General features: G+C 37.3%; 3 protein-coding genes across 6 annotated transcripts; all 3 read right to left on the bottom strand.

Moving 5' to 3' along the window:
* Nucleotides 1–1115: 1115 nt before the first annotated feature.
* KRT222 (keratin 222) lies at nt 1116–7449 on the bottom strand. Its single transcript, XM_075523190.1, has 6 exons — nt 7354–7449; nt 5092–5220; nt 4103–4323; nt 2978–3054; nt 2691–2796; nt 1116–1329 (listed from the first exon to the last, which is right to left on the bottom strand). Exons 1-6 carry the CDS (start codon nt 7447–7449, stop codon nt 1116–1118), a joined length of 843 nt encoding a protein of 280 aa, XP_075379305.1.
* A 4215-nt stretch (nt 7450–11664) lies between these two features.
* Nucleotides 11665–15274, bottom strand: LOC142419774 (keratin, type I cytoskeletal 12-like). 2 transcript variants are annotated; one of them, XM_075523045.1, is made up of 8 exons: nt 14630–15274; nt 13953–14035; nt 13569–13725; nt 13123–13284; nt 12899–13024; nt 12309–12526; nt 11952–12034; nt 11665–11762 (listed from the first exon to the last, which is right to left on the bottom strand). In XM_075523045.1, the coding sequence occupies exons 1-8, from the start codon at nt 15272–15274 to the stop codon at nt 11665–11667; spliced, it is 1572 nt and encodes a 523-aa protein (XP_075379160.1). The 2 variants fall into 2 exon arrangements, with proteins under 2 accessions (XP_075379160.1, XP_075379161.1); XM_075523046.1 differs by having other exon boundaries at nt 12315–12526.
* Nucleotides 15275–17760: 2486 nt separating this feature from the next.
* LOC142419596 (keratin, type I cytoskeletal 20-like) lies at nt 17761–23071 on the bottom strand. 3 transcript variants are annotated; one of them, XM_075522697.1, is made up of 8 exons: nt 22649–23071; nt 21786–21868; nt 21414–21570; nt 20102–20263; nt 19894–20019; nt 19519–19739; nt 18534–18574; nt 17761–17870 (listed from the first exon to the last, which is right to left on the bottom strand). In XM_075522697.1, the coding sequence occupies exons 1-8, from the start codon at nt 23069–23071 to the stop codon at nt 17773–17775; spliced, it is 1311 nt and encodes a 436-aa protein (XP_075378812.1). In that variant the 3' UTR covers nt 17761–17772. The 3 variants fall into 3 exon arrangements, with proteins under 3 accessions (XP_075378812.1, XP_075378813.1, XP_075378814.1); XM_075522698.1 differs by lacking the exon at nt 18534–18574 and having other exon boundaries at nt 17761–17938; nt 22649–23060; XM_075522699.1 differs by lacking the exon at nt 18534–18574 and having other exon boundaries at nt 17761–17930; nt 19523–19739; nt 22649–23060.
* Nucleotides 23072–23569: the final 498 nt, after the last annotated feature.

Raw genomic sequence — 23569 nt, 5'->3', positions numbered from 1 at the left:
GTTTGTATTTCTGTTTTTTTCTGTGTCCAGATGCAAGATAACCTCCTGTACTTTGTATTTGCCCATAGCTACTTTGAGTAAGAGTGGGGATACTTAATGGGTATGGTAGAATTTTACTTTGAATACGTAGCCCTTATTTTGTCCATTTAATTTGAAGCTGTAATAGTTGTACCCTGGCGTAATAGCGACTTGTTATGTGTACTAGATCAAGAGCGTAACTTACCTATAAGATTTGTCAGAAGAGGAATTTGTTGACAATATTTTAATTCATGTTGTTATAATACACAAAATTTATTAAATACCAGTCTTAAAATTGACTTCTTACATTTGAACAATTAAAGGGTATCATTTCACTTGGTATGGCTAAGAAAGTTGGAGTACAGATATGTGTGGACAAATAAAAGAATGATTGATTTTCAGTGGGAATTGCTGCTTCAAAATCAGTGGAACAATATGGCTAAAATATTATTGGTTCATAACAACGCTTTTAAAAATGTTTGTATAATTACGTAAGGGAAAGACATTTTTGCTCAGTTGTTGCCTAAAAAAAAATTAAAAACACCAGCCACTTTCAAAAGAAAATTCTTTGTTAATAGTTTATGTATTTTAAGAGCATCTTTATATGTAATTTTTGCTGTTAGAAAGTGTTATTTTAAAATATATTTCAAGAAGTATGACAGTTGTGATATAAATTATTACAAGGATTCATCAGTCATTAATGTGTATGCAATATTGAATAATTAAGAGAATGAAATACGCAGTTCTCATTTCCAGAAAGAGAAAACGAGTTCTCTTTTACAAAGGCAGAATATGTCAAAGTATAAAGTTATAGTTTAATTTTTGTAATATTTGGTGAAATTCTACAAAACAACAACAATAATGAGAAAATGAAAGGGCTGCACCCAGAGTATAAAACTAGTAGAAGTTAGGTTTCTTGGAATCTTAACTCCCTTGCTCTTCTCCCTTTCTTTTAAAAGACTTGTATGTTTTTATTGTATTAATCAAAGTACTTAGTAAGATTTCATCGTCGTAGCAAGATAGGAGGCCATGTAAGTCCACCTACAGTTTATTTCCAGAGCCCGTTGGAGATGAACTTTGGGTTAATTTTCTGTAGGTTAAGGTTTGATAGATGGGATACTGCAAGATCTCCTCATTACCAGCCTGACTTCAATGTCGGGAAGAGTTTTCTTTTTAGCATGTAAACATCCTTCATCCGTTGCTGCTAGGTGGAGATCAAAGCGCAATGAAACGGATTTTTTCCTTAAGCGAGGGTTGTCCTTAAAGAAAGAACCTTCCCATTCTTTAATGACTTCATCCACTTTTTCTGTCCTGAAACAATAAAGCAAATGTATTTATGATCCTTTAGGCAATATGAATTATCTGTCTTCAGGACTGCTTTTAAAATGTAGAGAGAAATTGCATAATAAAGTGTCAAGTTAATCCAGATGGGTACCGAGACACTAGAATTTTTCTTTTTTGCCACGGGTTCTTTCTCCAGAAAAGCCAAATAAAGGGTGAGGGTTCATTATATTCTTGTTTTTGTACTTTTAAGTAGACATGGATACAAAACCACTGCTCCAAACACATCAGGCAGCTTGTTTCCAAGGAGAAAGTTTGGAATCCAAGCTCAAAAACTTTGCAAGAAACCTCTGTACTATAGTGGGCAGGACAGAATTCCTGCATCTGAAAGCCGTCAAAATAGGGAGGAGAAAACTCTAGTTCAGATCCAAACCTCAGAGTGTAGATCTACACTAAATTAAAAAAGAAAAAAAGGGCAGAAGTAAAATAGGGAGAAGTGAAAACCCAGCTGATTCAATAATATGTAGGCACCCAAATCCTATTGATTTAATCCTCTAAGTACGTGTCAGGATCCAGATCTAAAAGTCCAACTCTGGGGGCCTTACTCGCGTAGAGTGAACTGTACCCAGCTGAGTAGCTCCGTGCAAATCTGACTGACTGTGTAAGACGAGCAAAGCTCATGTATGAAAATAAGCTTCAGGTACGGAGTGTGTATGGTGGACGACATGATGGCATTAATTTTTAATCCAAATTTCTACATCTTTTCAACAGCCGATTACAGTCAAGTATTAGTGACGTGGTACACTACAGTTTGTTTGAAATATAACGTTAAATGCTAATCTACAAAAGAGCTTAAAGAGCAGCAGAAAAAAAAAAGAGGCAATCCAATACTATTAAAGTAATTTAAGGTGAATAAGACATACTACCAGACTTTCACATGCCCGCTTAGGAGCCAAGCTCTCCGTTGGTAATTGGTGAAACGTAGGAGTTTCCAAATAGCAAGTTAGAGCAGCCAAGCCTGAACTGATGTGCATAAATATGCCCCAGAGGGACTTCACAAACATGGTATGGGCTCTTTTGCTCTCAGCCTGAAGTAGATGAATTATTCATAGTTTCATTCTTAACAGAAATAGAAATTACAAATCGGAAGCATCATCACGATATTGTTAGCTTATGAAGTAAATGCTAATAAAAAGAACTTTAAAATTTAATGTATTGTTAAAACATGCCATTCAATATACCTTCAAGAACTACCACTGTTAGTCTGGAGCCTCTTGACTGTATGGGCATGATATAACACATACTAAATAAAAGAAAACTCAAAGCTACTGAAATGTAATGCCCACCGTTTACTTTCAATTGTTATTTTGTTAACTTCCTGTTTATCTTACTGTACAGTGCCATGAGCTTCAGTGCTTTCCTTCATAATATTTCCATCTAGGATTGCTTGTTTTGTCATCAGTTCCACTTTCTCAGTTTCATGCTTCTTTACACCACCTGTAAAAGAAAATGCAGATATACCAGGCATGCAGAAGAGTAAGGTCAGGACACAGGACCTAGAGGTATTTTTCCTCCTGCTGCATTGGAAGATCCTTTTGTACTATCCAGTAATTTGTCCATAGTTGGGAACCTCCTTTAGGGCCATAATCCCCTAAGGGGAAAGTGTCTAAAAACTCACCTGAAGGCAGTGTAAAGGCAATCTTGCTAGTGGTGGGCTTTTTGTTGTCCTTCTGGTCAGGTATAGCGCAACGAAACCTGCAAAAATAAAATTTTTTACGGTCATCTAATAATATTGAATTACTTTAATCCAAAACTTGTCTTATGAACAGCTGTGAAAAATTTAAAAGCTGTGAGAACCATGAGAAGTTCTGTTTGATTGTAGTAACTATTTGTGAGGATTTATCTTTTTGAGTATAGAAATGAAGAAAGTTACTGAAAATATCTATGCAATTTCATCATTATTTTCGGGCAGTTTTTAGTCAGTTGTGTGCTAGGAAGAGTTATTTAATATTATTAGTACTGCATTGTGTGTATTTTCACAGAGTTATAAGCATTAAATCTGAAACTGACTCCCCTCTTTGGAATCTTCTTATGCAAACGTGTGAGGTTCTTGGACTGAAACCCTCCATTTTCTGTAGGAAGGACTGAGGGAGGCAATGTTCCACTGAAAGAGTTCAGAATCGCGTGCCTGGTTTTGTGAAGACACCAGTGCTGACTGCGAGACATGATATTTTGCCTTTTCCTTATCGTCCTTATTTACATTTGTATAGCCGCCTCTCTCATGTCTACATTTCAAAATACTGGTGTTTGCCAGGGAAGGGGCAGACGTGAAGAGTTACAACCAAAGCAAAATGTCACTAGAAGGCGTATTCTTAAATAGCATCTCAATGTGCGCCTTAAGACATTTTGAATGACACTGACTAGAACTCCCCATGCAAATGGCCATCTGTCACGGGATGAGGCATGAACTCCTCTCCCAGAACTTCACACGTGTGGCCTTGCTTCATCAATGGTCTGAGACAAAGAGAGCCCACGTCAAGCAGCTCAATCGTTGCAAAGTCTACGTCAGCGCCTCGAGTGAGGGTTCAGTAAGCGTGCTGTTATCTGCAGTGTATCGTGGGGATACTCAGCTCAGGAAAGTGCAGAATCAGTGAAGTTAAGTTACAATGAAACCATTACTAAGGCTTTTATACTGTAATTTTTTAATGATTGGTTCATGTATTTACAATTCTGATTATTATTTCAATAACAAGTTCTGAATTGGAAGATAAGTTTGAGTACTTTTTCTCTAAATGACAAGTACCTGTTCTCTTCCTGCTCAAGCAGACTGCGATATGTTGCTATCTCCTCCTCCAGTTTCATCCTTGTGTTCAGGAGAATTTCATGCTCTTGAAGCTGTTTCTCAATACCTCTTCTCACTTCCAGTAGCTCTTTCTCTAAGCATTCAATCTCAGCTTCTAAATTTTGTAGTTGCATGTGGTACTGCTGCTCTGTGGCATGCAATGAACGTTCCAAACCCTTTTCCTGTGAAATTTAACTCATATTTTAAGATTTGGAAAGTATATGTGTAAAGATGTTATACGTACTTTTCATTAGCAATCTGTGTATTTTTCCATTAGTTCTTTTAAGAATATTCTTTAGGAGCAGGAGTAAAGCCTTCAAGATAATACTTTTGCTGAGAAATTTTCCAGTAAAATCTGTAACAATTTAAGGTAGGATAAAAAAGTGTAGCCTTCTGTTGTACCAGCAATCCACTAGCATTGATTTTACAAATCTCTGATTTTACGTATATGGTAAAAATGATATCCAGCTCAGTACCGTGTGAAAACTAAGTGGTCCATGTGCTCTTGTAGCTCATCTATATTAAGGAATTCAGTAAATTGCTGACATATTTTGTCATGAATGAATTGATAAATTTGGTCCACACATTCAGAAAAAGTTATAGACCTGATTAGAATTGGTTAGGCAGAATGACCAGGAACTTGATGAGGGAGTATCATGTAAATACATGTTTGGGAGGCGTGAAAACATGAAAACACGTGTATATTGAATGGCAGATCCTGAATCAAAGCATATGATACTCTTAAAGGTGAGCAAACGACTGGGTTGTTGCTTGTTGGTTAGCACTCTGTTGGTGAGCGGAAAGTCCACTGCAAAGCTACGCATCTCTGTGTGTGTTGTGTTTCCGCTGCATAGTGGATGCGATTGTTACATTAACTGAATTGTGAGTAGTTTACATCAAGAAAAAGATTTATTTTTTCCAGATTTCAAGTTTCATTTTATGATGCTTACCACAGCGTGGAGAGATTCAATTTCAATCTGCATATGGTGCCACTGCCGTCTTGCTTCACAGAGTTCTGCTCTGGCTGCCTTTAATGCTTCTGCATCTTTGTCCATTCTTTTAACTGCAGCTTCTTCTAGCTACAGGGGATATTAAAAAGATAACAATATTAAAAAATATTCAAATTATGAAAATAAAATGGGTAAAAATATCTAGCTGGAATTTTTTGAGAGTCATATAAATTTGTTAAAGCTAACAGTGATGAGTTAATACTTTATGTACTGTGTAGCCAGGAAGCCCTTATCCTGCTGTGGTTGATGAGAAGTAGTTGGCCGCATCTTTATCCCCGACATATTTGTTGTACAGGAATTCCCATACAAATTAACCAGTTGTAGTTAGACCTTATTCACCTCTAGAGTAAATGGGCTTAACTTCATAGAAATTAGAGGAATTGCAGCCAGTTCAAGCTTCCAGGTTTGAATAAGATTCTTTGTTTTTAATGTATTTTTGATTTCTGAGAACAGCTTTATAGAGAGGGGGCACTTTTGAATGGTTGCATGAATCTATCGTAATTGGCAATTGCTGTAATTATGTTTTTGCCTGACCTAGTCCTTGACTAGGTTTCAGATTGTCATTTGAGACCAAGTACCTCCATTCATTTAAATATAAATAGCATCTTTATCCAAATCTACAACTTTTCCTCATCCTCTAAGGACAGGTTATTTAAGATTTACCTATCACAGGAAGGAAGAAATTGGCGTGTTCTCTGAGTATATGCTCTCTGAGTATATGTCACCCATGTTACATGTGACAATTCAGAAGTGAAGTGCCTGTTCTAAACTTAATCCTGACATAAAATATTATTTGAGATAATTTGCCATCCTTAAGGCTGAAGCTTATTCTTAGAAAAAAAGTAAATAGTCAAATAAGCACTGTATTGTGTTTGCAAGAAAATGTGGGGTTTTGCTTTTTTTTTAATCCCATTAAAAGTAATTTTTTTAAGCCAACCCTCAGCATGTGTGGGGTCATTTTTGGATTTGGGCTCATCTTTGATTTAGATAATATGTTCATGCATTTAATGTCCAGAATGATTGTTTTGCTTATGAAAGTTATTTTTCCTTTTTGATTCTGAGTTTTACTGCAAGTGGTGAAGATGCCATAAGCACTTGAAACAATACATCCTCTTTTGCACGTTTTGCTGCTTTATGTAGGTTCTTATGATGCCATCAACTCTAAGGAAATAAACTCTTTAATTCAGGTCTGATGAAGCAAGTAAAATAAGTTTCTTTTTTACCCCCATAACATACTGACCTATCGTAATTTTACCATGCCATCGTTTAGGTGAAAAATCTAGATTTGGCTAATCCACACGTGAACGCTCAATATTCTTTGCTTATCCTTTTTTGCCTGGGTACTGCAGAGTTTATGTGACAAGATTATACCAATACACATTGGCTGCTTTGTGCCAAACACAAATATAAACTTGGCTTAACTGTCTAGTTTATAGCTGCTGTGTGTCATTGGATTACTGGGTAGATCAGCCAGATTGCAGCAGTAGTCTGGCCTGTGGTTAAAAAAACCCTCCAGAATTTCTGCAATACCCAAGAAGTACAACAGGGTGATAAAATACCTAATTTTCACCCTGAATTTCTTGATGTTTGATGGCCAAAAATTGTTTGCCATTTTATTTCAAAGTTCAGTTGGGTTTTAGAGATGTTTTGTATGTAAATCTATGATAGTAGCATTGTGTGTTGAAAACATTTAATCAATCTGTATGAAAGAACAAATTATATTTGCTGAAGAGTATGACACAGTTTTATTGTGAACAGTATAAAATAATTCCTGAAAAGGTACAGTTTTCTTTGATATAGGTGCTAAAAATGGCAAAGCTTTCTGTATATAAATGGATTCTTTACATTGCCTTAGATTTGCACAATTCTCTTTTCCTCTGGGATAACTAAATGGTGCTAGAGGTTACCATGTTACAGCATATGTCATCATTTTAAAAATCACAACAATATCACTGTTGCAGGTACAGAAAAGCATCCAGATGAATTACACAGCATTCGTTTAGTGTGAATTTCATACCCTAAACAAAAGCTATTTCCGTATCTTCTAGTTCACATCTTACTGCAGTAAAATCAAAATCCCTTCCCCAATAATACGCTGCATTGAAAAGGAAATACTGTACCTCATAGAGGCTGAGGGAGGAATTGTATAGACAGGGGTTGTCGCCTTACTCTGGAAGGTGTATATCTGTATGAAGTCATTACCTGGGTCCTTGCTGAGGTGATGGTCTTTATCTGATTTCTGGTGATGGGCGTTTCATACTTTGCCCTGCTCTCATTGAGGAGCTGGGACAGTTCCATTCTCCTCCCATCCTCCACCTTGGCTAGCCGAACCTTATTGATAGGATGAGCCGGCTGCTGCAGAGCCTTCACTGCCTGCAGTGAGAGGAGAGAGAGAGAAAGTACAGGCAGATTTTAAAGCTGCAGAGCTTTATTTTTGAGGAAGCGCTGGAAGTCAGAGGCTTCCAATCACTTCTGAAGGCAAGTTTAATAAAGCAAAGATCTGTCACTTTTGCAGCGACTAAAATAATGATTCCTAAATTATGTGCTGAAATGAATATGTACAATGTCTTTATGTTTTTGTTACACTGTAACTGTGGGGTTTTATAACCTCAAAAATGTGGGGTTAAGAGATGCAAAGCAAAGGACAAACTGACAGCTGGACAGCATGAGAGTGCAGTCGCAGTGGGGAAGGGAAGGGAGCAGCTTCCCAGTGGTACTCCTGTATCGGTGGCAGTGCTGCTGGAATGCGCCTTCACTGGGCAGTTGTGCAGCACTGGAGCAGGTTATATAGGCGTGTTACAGAATTTGCATCCTTGAAGGTTTTTAAGACTCAGCGAGGTGAAGCCTCAGGTGGCTGACGTGATCTAGTGTGGAGGACTGTCCCATTTTGAAAAAGGGCTGGGCTCCTGGACATCCTTTCACCCAACATCTCCGTGTTTTTATGGGCAGGAACACAAAGAGAGGGAGAGGAACCAGCACTGCTAGTGGTAAAGAATGCTTGTGCACCTTGTGGCAAGGGGTTTGGCCCCTCTTCTGCAGAGTGCAAAGTTCTGGTGAATTAGCGCTTCAAACATAGCTAACTGCTGTCAGAAAAAGTGTCTGGTTTGTCTCTGAAGGTGTTTACTGTACCTCTGCTGTGTGTCAGCATGTTCAGTTCACAGAATATGCAGATTAGGTAGGATTCTTGTGCCTTTGCTGACAGCTGCCAGGGAGGCAGAACGTACAGGTTGGCTGCTGTGCTGTATTTTCTGCAAATAATTCTTCATTTCCTGGCTCACTGTAGCTAATGTATGATCCCAGTGATCTTGTCTGCTAAGAATGGCTCTTACCTATTTTTCAGAGATTTTTCAGTAATGGACCATACCAGATATTTAGTAAAAAAAATAAGATTTCAGTAAAAAATAAAAATTCACTAAGTAGAATGCATTTTTAGGCTCCAAATAAGAATAAACATCAGGAAAATGAGAAAAAAAGGCAGTAAACTTTTGCAAGACACTTGTCTTTTTAGAAGTTAATGTATTATACCACTTAAAAGTCTCCTTGTGTGCATAAGGCTTCCTTGCTCTTGGCTCTGTCCGCTGGCACATGTAAAAGGATCCTGTGTTCTGATTTTATTTTTTTTAGCTGGCTTTTTTTTGGCTGACCTGGACGGAGATGAGAATGTTTTGTTGTCCACTATCTTTTCTACAAGTGTCTTAATTGTTCGAGTTTTATGTAGTTCTAAAACCAAAATATTGACAGTGTTTTTCATTGATGGTATGAGACCAGTCACATAATAAAAACATTAGGACTCCGCCAAACAAGCATAAGATATTATACTGTAGGATGGTATAAGCATTAATAGGAAGAGCCTGTGTATTTAAGCAAATAAGAACTTGAAATGTAATTTAAAATCTTCCTTTTCCTTTGCTTTGCAATACTGATTGTTTACAGTTTGCTTTCAGTTCCCTGGGACTCAGAACATCTTCTGTGTACATCAGGCAAAGCCAAGGCTGTCTAGCATCCAGAAATGTGTAAGTTTGAAATACAATATAGAGGTATGCAGGGATATTGGATTTGGTCCCACAAAGCAAACTTTATGCATCAACAAGCGTCTATGGATGAATCTTCATATTATGAGGAGCGAAACGTTTGCCAGTTGATAACATTTTTTTAAAGCTTTTAAACAATAAATTAGCACTAATGCTTTCTTTTTCCTTCTTTTTTTCAGGTGTAAAGGGAACATCTGGCTACAAGATCCCTGAAGGCTAAAGGTAGGTAGGTGTAAGCAATTGTATCTTTACTAGGATTTATGTAATTTTGAATTCTAGCTACTTTCAATGTTCATATTTTACTACAGATGTTGGATTTTAGTTGACTTTATAGTTCAGATACTGTGCGTCACTTGTTTGGATTCTGTGATACAGTATACTAATGCTGTAGTGATTGCAGTCTGCTTTGGTTTACCACTGTTGCTTTCTCACGAGACAATAGCTAGAGTGGTTTCTAGATTTTACATACATCAAAACTGCACCCTAGGCAATTCTCAGTCATCTTTTAGATCATAATGTTAAATTCTGGATTAATGTGTATGGAAGGAAACTGCATGATTATGCAGTGGAAATCTGCATTGAATGATGTAGGGAGTAACGATTTCACAGCAATCACAGTTGCAGTCCTTGAGGTATGAACATTATTTCATATTTCTTTGTATACATTTATATTGAAAGTATATGTGTCTTTGGAAGAAGAAGATGAAACAGACACATTTTTCTTTTCAAAATGGAGATGATGTCAATCATGGGGAAGATATTATGGTTTCAGGTTTTCACATGTAAGTGAAACATTATGGATAGGAAAGAAAGATGATGAATGGTGCCCTGTCTTAGGAAGAGAAAAAATTTCCTTTAATCTATATTCTTAAAATTTCTCTATAATGGTACTCTTGGTAATCATACCCAGCTACATAAACAACCTCAATTTGTCTATTTCTGAGATCATTATTTTAATTTATATTGTAATTATTTTAATTTTTAAAATGTAGTCTGCAACACTAAAAATCTTACTGAAAATACATTGCATGCAGTAAGATTATTTTTATTTATTTATCAGCACTGTTTTTAAAGGGGGAAAAAAAGAGGTACACTTGTGTTCCATGCTTTTAGAAGAGAAATTACTTCCTTAAACTGTTGAAGATGGTGCATTTACTCAAGAGGTTTTCAAGTTCTTCCCTCTTTGTACTGGCATATATAGAAGATTATTCTATTTCATTCCTTCGGGTTATTTATCACAGTGCCTTTTCTTTAACTGACTGGATTTTAGATGTTGCGATTCTACCATGCTGATTTAGTTCTTTGATCATTGTTTTAATTACTCTGGCTTTTACTGGTTCCAAGCAGGAAGCAGAAAAAATGCTAGTAGTGAATTTTACAAAAGACAGAATGGAAGCACAGTATGAAATCTGTGCTCCCATTAAACTTCTAGTTTTGGTCAAGCATTTAAGGGATGCGATAGAACATGCAGAATGTTTGTATTCTGGAGACACAGTCATATACACATAAGAGGTCACAGTAACTTCCTTGTCTTATCTGAGAATCACACAAAAATCATCAACATTTTGGCTCAAGAACAAAGGCTTAGGTGTAAATTGTAAGGGAATTGTATTTTGGTTCATAGTGTTGTTTTGGATGACATTCCTTTAAATAATTCGTTTGCGTTAGTCATCCGGAAGCCCAATCTAGGTTTCGAAAGACCATGTTGTGCTCCCACCAGGAGGCACTCCCGGACATGGAGCCACTGCTTGATGGCTGGGGTTGCTGCGTCCTTCGAGACCAGGGTATCCCTTCTTTTCCACTATAGTTGCAGTCTCTACAATATGTTGTTCTGTTTGCAAAAACTTCTCTCTTAAACTGATAGCTTTAAATTATAAGGTAGCAAGTATTCCTTTAATCCCACATTTACACAGTTTTTTAAACATGTACGTGTTCTAGCATTGGATTAATTTCTTTAAATTAATCGGGAGTACTATACCTCCCCCCCCCCCCCCCCCCAGTATATGGTAGAGCAAGATACCCAACCAAACGGCAAATATAGATCAGGAGCAGCAGTCCTAAATGAAGAATAAAGGGAGACTGATATCTTAAAGCTTGTTGAGTCCTTTTTATTAGTCAAGAAAACTGGAAAATGAGGTTGGAATAGCAAAATTATTTTACCTATTAATTACTAAAAATTATAAAAAAGCATATCTAATTAAATGCCTAATGTGTGCACCATATTTCTAGTTATTGAACAAAGAATTGATAATATATTTAAAGAACACTGCGAAAATAATACAGGTAATACCAATAGACTAAAGCAGAAAATATATTGCATGACTGCTAAAAGAATGAAAATGCAGGCTGTGTTTTATGTAAAAGAATCTTAGTAAAAAGACACTCTATTTTTATCACTTCATACAAAAGAACAAAATCATTTATCCCTTTTGGCTTTGAAAAACATGGAGTGAACAGATTCTTTGCAGTATCAGATTGTGCCCTATATCTTCTCTTCAACTTCCTTAACATGTGATGCAACAACTTTTCCATCTACCACTTCTTCAACAATTGTCTTGATCTTTCTAGTTTTGGTAGGATCTAAACATCATAAAAAAACCAAAACAAAATGTTTATTTTTAAAAAAAATGGACAGTTACATCCTTTTCCTTTCAAATTGGCGTCTTGTGATATTGAACTCTACGATGTAGTTAAACAGAATAGCATGTATTATTTTATTTATAAGAATGACTTTAGAAACAAAATTTTATTCAATCAAGTTCTACCTACCCTGAGAAGAATCCAGTGATTGTGTTTGTGATTTGGACCCTGTCAAGGAGGAGCTTTCAAATGTAACTCCCTGTCCTGCGCTCCTAAAAGTGAATCAGAGACACACAATGTTGCAGAATGTTTGTCAGGATCAGGAGAAATTCCCTTTTCGTGTTGGCATTGACAGATTATTTTAAATACTGAGCAGAATAGTTCATTCTCCCCAGTTAGAGTATATCTGTATTATTTCAGAATCGTTGTATGTGCCTTACTGTCTTTTGGTGAATGTACCACTTGGTTTTACCTCTTTTTTCCTGGAAAGGATAGTGCTACAGAAAATAAAACAAAGGAGATATTTTATGTAAATTAGTTACTTACACAAACTCGCCATCCAGCAAGCGACGATAGGTTTCAATCTCCATTTCCAGGCGAGTCTTGATGTCTAGAAGTTGTTGGTACTCTGCATTCTGGCGTTCCATATCAGCCCTGACCTGAAACAGCTGAGACTCCAGATTCCCAATCTGAAGTTGCATTTGTGAAAGCTGAGCACAGTAACCTCCCTCTGTTTCTGCTAAAGTGTCTTCAAGGGATTTTTTCTGTGTAAGAAAGATATTAAATAATCTCTGATTGAGGGGAAAAAAATTCTTTACAAAGACAAAACCAACTGAAATAGTTTAATGGCAGGAAGTATAGCCTCATTTCTTAGAGATTTTTTTTTTTCTTGAAATACCAGTTTGAAAACTGGCCTTTGCAGCTTCACTGAATGTGAACATAAAAGTTCATCTGCTTTATAACATGCTACTTGCAATCCAAGTATATATATTACTGGTATTTAGGAACTAAAAGAATGCAGGATTTAATAGGAAATAAATGCAAATATTAAATCCTATAGAACAGTATAAGATCTAACAACACTTTTGAAGTTGGAAAATTCCCCCTGACTAGTTAGCAGCTTCCTTAGAACATACCATGGCCAGCTGAGATTGTAGTTCAATTTCCAAGCTCTGGAGAGTCCGTTTTAAATCTGTGATCTCACTCTTTCCTGACTGAAGCTGCTCAGTATTGGTGGAGATTTCCCTTTTCAGCTCCCCACTCTGAAATGACAAGGAAGGATAGAGTGTAATTTTACTGTTCCAGATATTTAACTCATTTTTACATGCATTTCGCTGAATTTGCCATCTCTGGTTGTTACTTTTTCATTGAACCATGCTTCAGCCTCTTTACGATTTTGCTCAGCAATGACTTCATACTGTCCCCTCATGTCATTCAAAAGCTTGGTCAGGTCAGTTCCTGGAGCAGCATCCATTTCAACGCTGACTTGGCCAAATGCACTGCTTTGGATGCCCTGGAGCTCCTGGAGAGATTTAAGATAAAGAAAAGTTTCTGTTAATAAAAGGCAAAATAGTTCTACCAAAAATATATGTAAAGAAATATATGTGATATACATTCTGTTTCAACAAGAATCCGTAGCTTGTGTGCGTATTTCTTTCACTCTTTCATGTAGTAAACTCAAAAAAGAACAGCAAACAAAACAAATAATTAAACCAAGGAACTCCCACTGCATAAATAAGGGACTAATTTGATATTTCACAATTCCATCTGCCTTGCCATGAATTCACAAAGAAAAAAAAAAAGTACCTCTTCATGGTTCTTCTTGAGATAAACCAGTTCTTCATTCAGGCTTTCAATCTGCATCTCCAAATCGGCTCTTGTCAAGGTCAGCTCATCGAGAACTCTGCGCAAACCATTGATGTCAGCTTCCACACTCTGGCGAAGAGCTACTTCATTCTCATATCTGTAAATAAAGTAATTAGAGATGATTTTTTATGTGGTTAATGAGGTCAAATGCAAACTATTACTATGTACTTATATAGCTTTCAATATGAAATCTTAATACACATTATTATAATATTGTTTAATAATTATGTTAAAGTATTCTGCAAGGAAAGAGATTTTTAAATACAAAAGAATTTTTTCCTTAAAATATTAGGAAGAGGTTTTGTAATAGTAAGATATACTTACTTCAGTCTGAAATCATCAGCAGCCAGTCTGGCATTATCGACCTGCAAAATGATTCTTGCATTGTCGATAGTTGCATTGATGATCTGGAATACAAACAGTGTTCAGAGAATGATTTTATAGCCCAATGGCTTTGCAGCTCAATGTAGCTCTTTACATACCTGTAATCCTAAACACGATTATAATATTAAATGTAATTTGTTAGACTCTTGTATAATTTACTATGAAAATATATAGGACAGATTTTCAGCTTCTGCAAATTGGCATGCTTCACTTAAAGGTTCGTATTCTATGACTAGATGGTCTTCAGAGATTATGAACTTTGCCAGGTAGTCTATCTGTTTCAGGAATTGAATTTGTGATGTAAGAAATACAAAACTTATTAAAATTTAAACTTTGTAATCTACAAGAGTTTGTAGAACTGGATACCATCGCTGCCTTCTCCTTTATTCAAATTAGTCCAAGTCACACAGCACTGTGTGATGTAGCTACAGAACTGCCGTTAATATACAAGAAAAATTCAACACATGGTACCAGTGTGATGTGACAGAGGTTGTTACAGATGTCGGTGCTGTAGAATAAATTTGCTCTTGGTTTCTGAAAGGAATTTGTTATATTTATCCAAAATATGATTAGGTGATTACAAATGTAAAGATACGTTAAATACATTGCTTTGCTACCTTGTTTCGAAGATCTTCAATTATAGGATAGTATTTACTATAGTCATTCCCAGATCCAGGGATACCAGCGCCAGGGCCATTTTTCTCATACCACTCGCGGATCTTGCGCTCCAACTCAGTATTGGCGTCCTCCAGAGATCGTACTTTGTCCAGATAAGCAGCCAGTCGGTCATTGAGGTTCTGCATAGTTTCTTTTTTTGAGCCAGAAAGAAGGCCACCATCCCCAGCACCAGCAGTGCCAAAACCACCTCCAAAACCAGACACTGAGCCGCTGCCAAAGCCACCTCCAACACCAGTGCCTGAGCTGCTGCCAAAACCACTTCCTAAACCTCCACCAAAGGCACTGCCTAAGCCACTTCCATAGCTACCACCTAAACCGCTACCAAAGCCTCCACCAAAGCCACTGCTTAAGCTGCTCCCAAAGCCTCCGCCTGAGCTACTCCCAAAAGCCCCACTGAAGCCAGAGCCTGAACCAAGCATAGAAGCAGCACCAAAACCTCCACCAGATCCACCACCAAACCCAAGTCCACTGCCACCAAAGCCTCCTCCCCCACTAGAAGTGGACATTCTCAGAGATCCCCCGCCAAGTCCACTCCGAGAAGAGAATTGCCGGGATCCACCACCTGTGCGCACAGAAAGGGCCATGGTGCTCAAGGTGCCCTGATCTGTTATGCGAAGCGTACGGCAGAGAGCAAGGCAGATCAGAGAACAGTCTGACCATTATATAGGGAAGGCAGTGGGTGTTTCAGTAGTAGTCCCCACCTCCTAGGAAGATCTTTAATTCTTTCTCTCTCTCTCTTGTTTGGAGGGGACGGCAATTTAGTAAGTCCTGACCAAACGAAATGATATGTGCCAATCTAAATTGCCAATTGGAGTGGAAATTGGGTGCCCTCCAGGTATTTGCTGTATGAGGGGAAATGGGTGGAGTAGAGCTAAGGCATCATGATAATGGTTTGCCATGTGCAATGGAGCACAAAAATTTCTTTTCGCATTTAAATCCTTCCTAAATAATTTTTTTGTCATTACATATTCATTGCTTTCTTGGTTTGGAGCTATTATTATAGAAGTATGCTTAAGTCGGTGGAGTGATCCCTTTCATACGATACTTCCCAGTGTGCATGTCAAAAATGTGTTTCTTTTCATCATGCTTTTCTGGCCTGAACCTCTGCCAGATTAGTGCTCCCTGTATGTTTAATAAGAAGTAAAAAAAGTGATCAACAAAAGTGTATGAAGAGGCATATGGACAGTCAGTGATCTGCAGGTTGATCATCCATATGAAAACATAAATATACTTGATTATACCGACTATAATTTGTAATTGTGTTTTCTGCCCTAAACCTTTCATCATTGAAATATCTCTGTGTAATATGCATAACCTATACCAACAGTTTATACTTTTGAGCTGAAAACTGACCATTGTTTCTTCTAAATAATTTGCTGTTATCTCAAAATAAGGAAAATGACTTCTGTATTTTGTGCCTTTTACAATATAAATCTAAAGATCAAATATAGCTCTTCTGGTTGCAGGTTTAGGCATGGAAAGCCTTCAAAACCAATATACTTTTCTTTTGAAGTTTTTTGGGTAAACAGAAAATTGTTTTTTCTTTGTCCTGGCTTAGTTGTATCATTGGCTTCGTCAACTGAAATGTATTCATTTTTAATTTATCTGCGTCCAGGGGCATGGGTGCTTTTTTGGGCAGAAATGTATTATGAGCAGTAGATCAAAGGCTTCGGTAAAGCATTTCTGTGGAAATGGATTGATAGCCTGGTATCAGTGACTCATGGCAGTGAAAGCAAAGGATTCTTTGCTTTGGCAGCTGTTTATGTACAGTAAGTAACAGACTGGACAGGTGAGATTTCAAAAGGAAGAGGGTTTTGTGTGTATGTTCTCAAGAGGAAAATGTAGACTCCTTGGACTGAAGATCTGGGTGTGGCACAGGAGACTTACGCTGTATGGGAAAGGGTACATGCAGTTCTTGGTAGAGAAAGGTTTAATGGAGATGGTGGTTGTCTTATTTCTGAACTGAAAGGCAAAATATATTCTTATTGATAAGATATCTTTGCTTGCTATAGACCCTGGTGATATAAACATTCACAGAGGGTGAAAAATAATAAATAGGCTTCTTCAATTTATTTATTAATTTTAATTTATTTTCATATAAATGCAAATTTATTATATTATATACGCAAATTGACCCTTCTTATTTATTTGAAAATCAGTTTTTACTGAAGTGAAGTGCATTACATTTGAATGGTAGTTCAAGTTCAGAAAAGGTGTACTGAATCAACATTTTAATGTGTTTTTAAAAACAAATCTACTCTAAATGTGCTAGTACATAAGAGAAAAAATAGATTGCTAAACTTTGGATTGCAATTGAATTAACATTTGATAGAGTGTATCATCTGTATCTGGTAAATTCTTTTTTGTAAAGTTTTGATGAGAGGTGTCCATCAAGGTTTCAGAAATAGCAGCTCTCTTCTAAAAACTTTTCATTCATTAATATGTTGAAAGTGTGAGAAAACTTAAGGCACCAGATGTTGAAGTGAGCTGTCTGAAAAAATGAAGAAAAAATTCTCATAGTGCTTTCAGAAGAGCCCGTTACTATCCAGAGCTTGTTAAGCACATGAGTGAATTTTCTCCCATGTCTTCATCTAGTGACTTTCACCAGCTTAGTGCTTTGAAATTTCAGCAGTAAGCATTGCTTCAGTATTTTTCTAAATTTAATTTAGTTTATTTTAAAAGCTGTAGTAAATTCATGCTATAAGTCATTTGACTTTCTAATTTTTACTGAGCAAATTTTTAATGTAATTTTAAGACTCTGATGTAAATAAAAACTAATACTTCAGTTTTTATCTGTCTTGGAAACAATTATACATTTATAACAGGTCAACTTGGTTTTTTTCCATCAAGATGTAAACCCCAAATCCTGTACTTTGTAACTTACTGATTTTTATTAACACTCCCACACACACCAAAAAAAAAAAAAAAAAGAAAGAAGATTGTTTGAGATTTGATAATTTGGCATTTTTCAACCCTTCTGGGTTTTAGGGAGGATTAGATTGGATCCTTTATAAAGTTTAATCTTTTAGTTTTGGCATCAGCTCCAGGAAGCTCAGAGGCTGTCTCTCTCTGCTGGTGCCATTTATAGCTTCTCTTCAATCTCTGTGATCTGAGAGGAGACGACCTTGCCATCAACCACTTCTTCAACAATTGTCTTGATCTTCTTAGCTTTATCTGATTCTGGTAATGAAATTGAATGGAAATTCATTAAATGCAATGTATATTGACAGAACAATATGACTATAGTACTAGCAGCAGTTCCACCAATGAGAAGATAGATAAAGGCATGTTTTCAATGCATAGTTACTGTGAAGTAAACTTTTGGGGTATACAGGATATGGTTTCTCTTCCTTTAAACATCCTGTATGTTACCCATAATACTATAGTGGACATTGTGTTGAATAACTCTCTGTCCCTCCTGACAGTTTGCTTCAGTTTAGCACAAATTTGTAGATCTAAAACCTAGGAATAGTCTCACACTGGAATGGATATTTTTGCTATTAAACTAGATACTTTATTTAGGAGCCTGGTCTCCCTGTGTAGTTGACGGAGAGCAGCAGATGCTTCTGAAGTCCTCCAGAGGGTAATTCAGTAATTCTCTGCTGTTCTCTTGGCTCTTTGAGGAGTGTATGGTTTTACTTTGGGCACCTGAATTATGTACATAAAAACAGGCTTTGCATAATCCCTATAGGTTATCTATTCATACAGTTGATTGCTTTCTTGATGTAAGATTCCACTGGTTGATTATTTGCTTTGAAACGGTGTTGTTTTATATCAGGCTACTTAGTTCCATAACATTTCAACAGGCAGCCATCAAAAAATAAGGAAGTTGGTGTGACATACCTTTTTTAAGCTCTGCTGTAGATGCATCCCCTTGGAAATGTCTGTTCAAATTATAAATTAAAAAATATAAATATATGGTGCCTAACATATTGAAGAAACATCCTTGTATGTTTCCTGTACGTTTAATCAAGACAGGTAATGTCCTTTCATCAAGACATTTAACCAGGTGTTCAAATGAGTTTTCTCTGTTAAAGTAAAACTTGCTAAGCATAAGCTATAGGTGAAATTAATCTGCAGACTCATTTCTGCAATGCTATGACTCAGCTCATGCAGATATGCCCAACCTAGTTCCTGAACCAGAATAGCTTAATGGGTAAAATCCTGGGGGGAAATACCACTCTCTGCTGCCCCGCTTTCATAGATGTCGGCTCTTTCCACTACAGAATATGGGATACTGGACTATCCGAACATTTAGTGTCAGCTCACTTGCATCTCTTCAAATTTTTAAGTAGCTTGGCTACTGGTGACACAGGTAGAGCAGAGCATAATCCAGTGCAGGCTGCAAAACTTGCCATGGACTGCAAGAGAAGGTCAACATGCTCTCGCTGAGTGCCTGCTCTAGTGTGACTAGGTGCTGCAGTGTCTAAACCAGGTTAAAAAAAATCTAGCCCAGGTTAGCCCAGGCCTGCAGAAGCTACAGTCATTACAGGTATGGACAAGTCGATCTAAAACTGAATTACTGATGCTTATGAAGTGTGAACATCTATCCAGCTACTCAGCTCACAGGGAGTAACAGTATACACCTATGCAGAGGCTGAGAGAGACAAAACCAACTTCCACAGCAGCTTCTGAAACGGAGCAGGAACTGCAGCCTGCTCTGAATCTGCAGTTGAGAACAGGGCAACAGACTTCAACCCCAGCCCCAAACCAGTTGGAAATCAGCAGAGTTTACACTTTCATCTTCCGTGAATATAGACAGTATTTGCAATGTTGTTTGCTGTCACGCAAAACTAAGTGGACAAGCAAAGTGCGTGTATTTCCTCACCCGCTGTCCTCTCCTTCCAGCAGACGGCGGTACATGGCGATCTCCATTTCCAAGCGAGTCTTGACATCCAGCAATATACTGTACTCATTATTCCGACCCTCCATGTCAGCTCGGAGTTGCCTCAGTTGAGCCTCTAAATTGGCAACTGCTTCCTGTATTTGGGTTAGCTGATAACTGTAACGTGCTTCAGTTTCAGCCAGAGTGTCTTCTAAAGACTTTTTCTACAGCCGATGAAAAGAACAGAGCTGTATTATTCAAGAGGATACATTTTTGTGTTAAAATAACATTTTGATTGAAAAGCCTCTCAGTTTCTATATTTACCGTGTAACTGTCTACTAAACACAGTCCTTATTTCAAGTACTCTTTATTATTTACCATGTTAAGCTGGGACTGTAGTTCTAGCTCCAGACCCTGCAAGCTCTGCCTCCGGTCAGTGATCTCGCTCCTTTGGGCTTGCAGCTGTTCAGTGTTGATTGCTACTTCCCGGTTCAGTTCTTCTATCTGAAATGCAAAAATGGAGGGGCTGTAAACTGCAACTAGACATGACTGCAGTTCTTGCTGATGTTTAAGTAATTGACCTTACCTGCTTTTCAAATTGTTCTTTGGCTTCTTGACAGTGCTTTTCTGCCATTTCTTCATATTGCTGTCTCATGTTTCCCATAATAGTTGCAAGATCAGTACTTGGAGCAGCATCCACCTCTACATTAACTGAGCCATCCACCTGTTTGCATAGTCTGTCAACGTCCTACAGCGATGAGGAATTGTGTTAGCATCAGCTACAGGGAGCTTGCAATCCTGAATATTGGAAGCAAATTCAAAATCTACAGACGTAGAAGTAATTCTTAAATAGCACCTCAGGGCAAGATAACTTCATCGCCTTGTAAATACTGTTTAGTGCACCTCATGTTAGAACATTATACTTATTTTGTAGCAATAAATGCTGTATCATAGATAAACATATTATAAAAAGATTATTTCCTCAGGACCAGATCTATGGAATGAGTGTAGAAGTCATGGTTCCCATTTGTATACTTTTGAGGGGTAGCAACTCCTAAGCCCCAAATTATCCTTAAAGAAAACCTTCACTCCTTAGTTTCTGGAGCTGTTCAGCCTTCAATGCCCGATAGCTTGGATGTCAGGTCATGCCACACACAGTTATACTGTTTCCAGAAACAATACAAATGCTTCAGTCCCGCACAGCAGTTTCAAGTGGGTGGCTAGGTTGGCAATTTTTCTAGGTTGGATCTTTCTAATACAGTGCTTGAAGAACATATTTTCTGCAATGTGACAAGGAATTTACACTTTTGAAGTTGAGAGTATGACACTAAGACTATGGCAACTATGGCAAATTGGGCATATGCCATAATTGAGATTTTGTTAACAGTCATTTTGAATTTAGGATTTCAGTTTGTGTCTTTACTTGAAAAGGGGAAATAAACAATGGTTGTGCAACATTCTTACCTTTGTAGGTCTTTGAAACTATAAATGTAATGCTAAGGGTGAGGTTCAGTTTGAGCTTAGCATCCTAGGAGATACCTGGTACACGTATCTAGCTTGTAGCTATCTCTGCATGAGCCAGAGCTCCTGTTACAACCAGTAGAGACCAGAGCGTGTCCCAGCTGACCAGCCAATAGGTGTCTGCTCTACAGAGAGCTGAATCAGTATCTAGGCTACATATGTTCTATTGACTGTCTCGCAGTTGATTATAATAGGACCACAGGCGCATTCACATAGATAATATATGAATCAGTACCTAAATTTTGATGTGCTAATCTGGAGCTGAAAGTGCAATATTCTTTCAGATTAACCAGAAGATTTCATTATTCCTAGTGAGGCTGAGTTTATGTATGCCACTTAAAAAAAATCTCTCCCTGACAGTGTTCTGCTGCTCTCACCTCCTCGTGGTTCTTCTTAAGAAAAGCTAGTTCCTCATTCACACTTTCAATCTGTGACTCCAAATCAGATTTCGTCAAAGTCAAGTCATCACGAACTTGGAGCAGTCCGTTAGTGTCACTCTCGACACTTTGCCTGAGCAGGTATTCATTCTCATACCTGTAAAATAAGGCTTGTTTTGTCATCATGAAAATGCAACTGTTTGATGTCGATGTTAGAATCGGTAACTACTACAGCCTTAGTTGTAAAATTTTTCTTTTTATTAAACTTTATATTAGAAAATGTTTACTTCTCAGCTTTGATACTAATGACTAGAAGCTTTCATGAATAAGATGAGCATGAAAGAGAATTTATGAAATGATCATGGAACTTACTTCAGTCTAAAATCATCAGCAGCCAGTTTGGCATTGTCAATCTGCAGGACAAGCCTTGCGTTTTCCAACTGTGCAGCACCAATCTGAAGAGGAATGGTTGAAAAGCGATGAATCTTTGCACATAATGCACACTTGATCCATTTCTGGAAATTAATACCGCATGTGGGCTTCATCTCGCTTAACTTCAGCTGTCTATTAGTCATCTAGGTTTAAGCTAAGTTCCCTTTGAAGTACATAGAAGGAATTAGGGTTTTCCTAAAGGCAAATTATCCTGTCATAAAATAGGTTTATAAAATAGTTGGGATGAACTGCTCTCTGGAAGGGACCTGCTTTTAAAGGATAGGAAATAGAGCTGGTGAAAAGTAAGAGGGGAAAGACTTAAGGAAGTTCACTAGAAACATAATTTGACAAATCTGTCAGCTGATCGCTGTGGGAATATTTTATTGTTTACAGTGGTAACTTACTATTTCTTTCAAGTAGTGATCTATTAATTTTTCTGAGCATTTGGCAGTCTTTTCTAAAAGAAACACTTTGAAATCCACAGATGCTAAACCATATTTAAATATGTAAATTACCATCAGTATTTTCACTAATTAAAATTGCCTAAGGCAAATAGAATGGAATTAATTAATTTTGATTCAAAGATTTTTCATGTATGAGATTACTCACATCTGCAGACATATAGCTACTATTACGAATTATGTAAAATCTGTCACTAATTTGTATCTGATCAAAATAAAGCATTTATTTTTCTTAGCTGAGACAACTGCAATTTGGAAAAGTACATTTGCTACAATAGATTATTATCTATCTCCCCGATAATTGCAATTCATATATTTATAGATGGCTATATGATATCTTACCTTATTTTGGAGATCTTCAACTGTTTTAAAGTACGAGCTATAGTCATGCCTTATGTCTGTGGTGTTCTTCTCATACCACTGCTTGATCTCCTTTTCAATCAGGGAGTTTGCCTTTTCCAGAGAGTGCACCTTCTCCAGATATGAAGCCAAACGGTCATTTAGATTTTGCATAGTTGTTTTTTCATTGCCAGTGAGCAGCACATCGTTACCAGTAACATTAAGCTGGAAGTTCCCACCAAAGCCTTGTCCATAGCTGGTGCTGGCAGATATGCGGGTGCCATAGCCTCCAGCTCCCCCATAGACACTAGGTGCCTGAACCTTTTGGATAGCCATTTTTCTGGAGGTTAAACCACTGACACTGGGTGCAGTGGGTTGGAAGCGGGTGCTTGTACCCCACTGAAAGCTCTGGTTAGAGAACGCCATTTGTGGTGTTCGTCTTCTAAACTGAGACAGCTAAGTCTACACAGATAGAGAGCCGCTGAAGTGAAGAGCAGCGTGTGCTCTGTAAACCTTTATACTGTGTTTCAAAGAGGAAGCACAATAGTTATAAACCCCACCTCTGTTGACACATAATGTAACTGGAGTCAGCACAAATAGCACACAGCATAGTGCCCCCACGCTCCATATAATGTAAAGGGGTTTTCATCTGTTCATCCGTGTTTGAGAAGAACTCCCCAGGTAGTTTGGCTTGCTTTGTTATTATTTTGAATAAAAGATAAAACACAAATAAACTGTTGAATAATTTATAACAGTATACCTGCAGCCATACTGTCTATAGTCTTTCTGAACAAACAAGTAGATTCTTACCCCCCATGTAGAGTGTATGAAGTTAAAATGAGGGTTGACTATATGTGAGAAGAGACTTAAAATATTTATATTTGCAATCAAGTATATATTTCTATTGAGTAAGCAATAGTTTGG

The sequence above is a fragment of the Mycteria americana genome, chromosome 22, assembly GCF_035582795.1.
Source record: "Mycteria americana isolate JAX WOST 10 ecotype Jacksonville Zoo and Gardens chromosome 22, USCA_MyAme_1.0, whole genome shotgun sequence".
Taxonomy (NCBI): domain Eukaryota; kingdom Metazoa; phylum Chordata; class Aves; order Ciconiiformes; family Ciconiidae; genus Mycteria; species Mycteria americana.
The sequence above is the reverse complement of the archived record's forward strand: the minus strand, read 5'-3'. Positions and strand labels throughout refer to the sequence as shown.

Bases quoted from the DNA above. Each gene is read 5' to 3' on its own strand.
- KRT222 (XM_075523190.1), bottom strand. From the start codon at position 7,449: ATGGAACTGTCCCAGCTCCTCAATGAGAGCAGGGCAAAGTATGAAACG. The intron at 5,221-7,353 runs GTAATGACTTCA...TATCCCCTGTAG, and splicing joins TCACCTCAGCAAGGACCCAG to CTAGAAGAAGCTGCAGTTAA. The intron at 3,055-4,102 runs GTACTTGTCATT...TTATTTTTGCAG, and splicing joins CTTGAGCAGGAAGAGAACAG to GTTTCGTTGCGCTATACCTG.
- LOC142419774 (XM_075523045.1), bottom strand. From the start codon at position 15,274: ATGGCCCTTTCTGTGCGCACAGGTGGTGGATCCCGGCAATTCTCTTCT. The intron at 13,025-13,122 runs GTAACAACCAGA...TTGTCATTTCAG, and splicing joins AAGCATGGTTCAATGAAAAA to AGTGGGGAGCTGAAAAGGGA. The intron at 11,763-11,951 runs GTAGGTAGAACT...TATGATGTTTAG, and splicing joins ATCACTGGATTCTTCTCAGG to ATCCTACCAAAACTAGAAAG.
- LOC142419596 (XM_075522697.1), bottom strand. From the start codon at position 23,071: ATGGCGTTCTCTAACCAGAGCTTTCAGTGGGGTACAAGCACCCGCTTC. The intron at 20,264-21,413 runs GTGAGAGCAGCA...TCATCGCTGTAG, and splicing joins TTAAGAAGAACCACGAGGAG to GACGTTGACAGACTATGCAA. The intron at 18,575-19,518 runs GTGAGGAAATAC...TAATTTGAACAG, and splicing joins CTGGAAGGAGAGGACAGCGG to ACATTTCCAAGGGGATGCAT.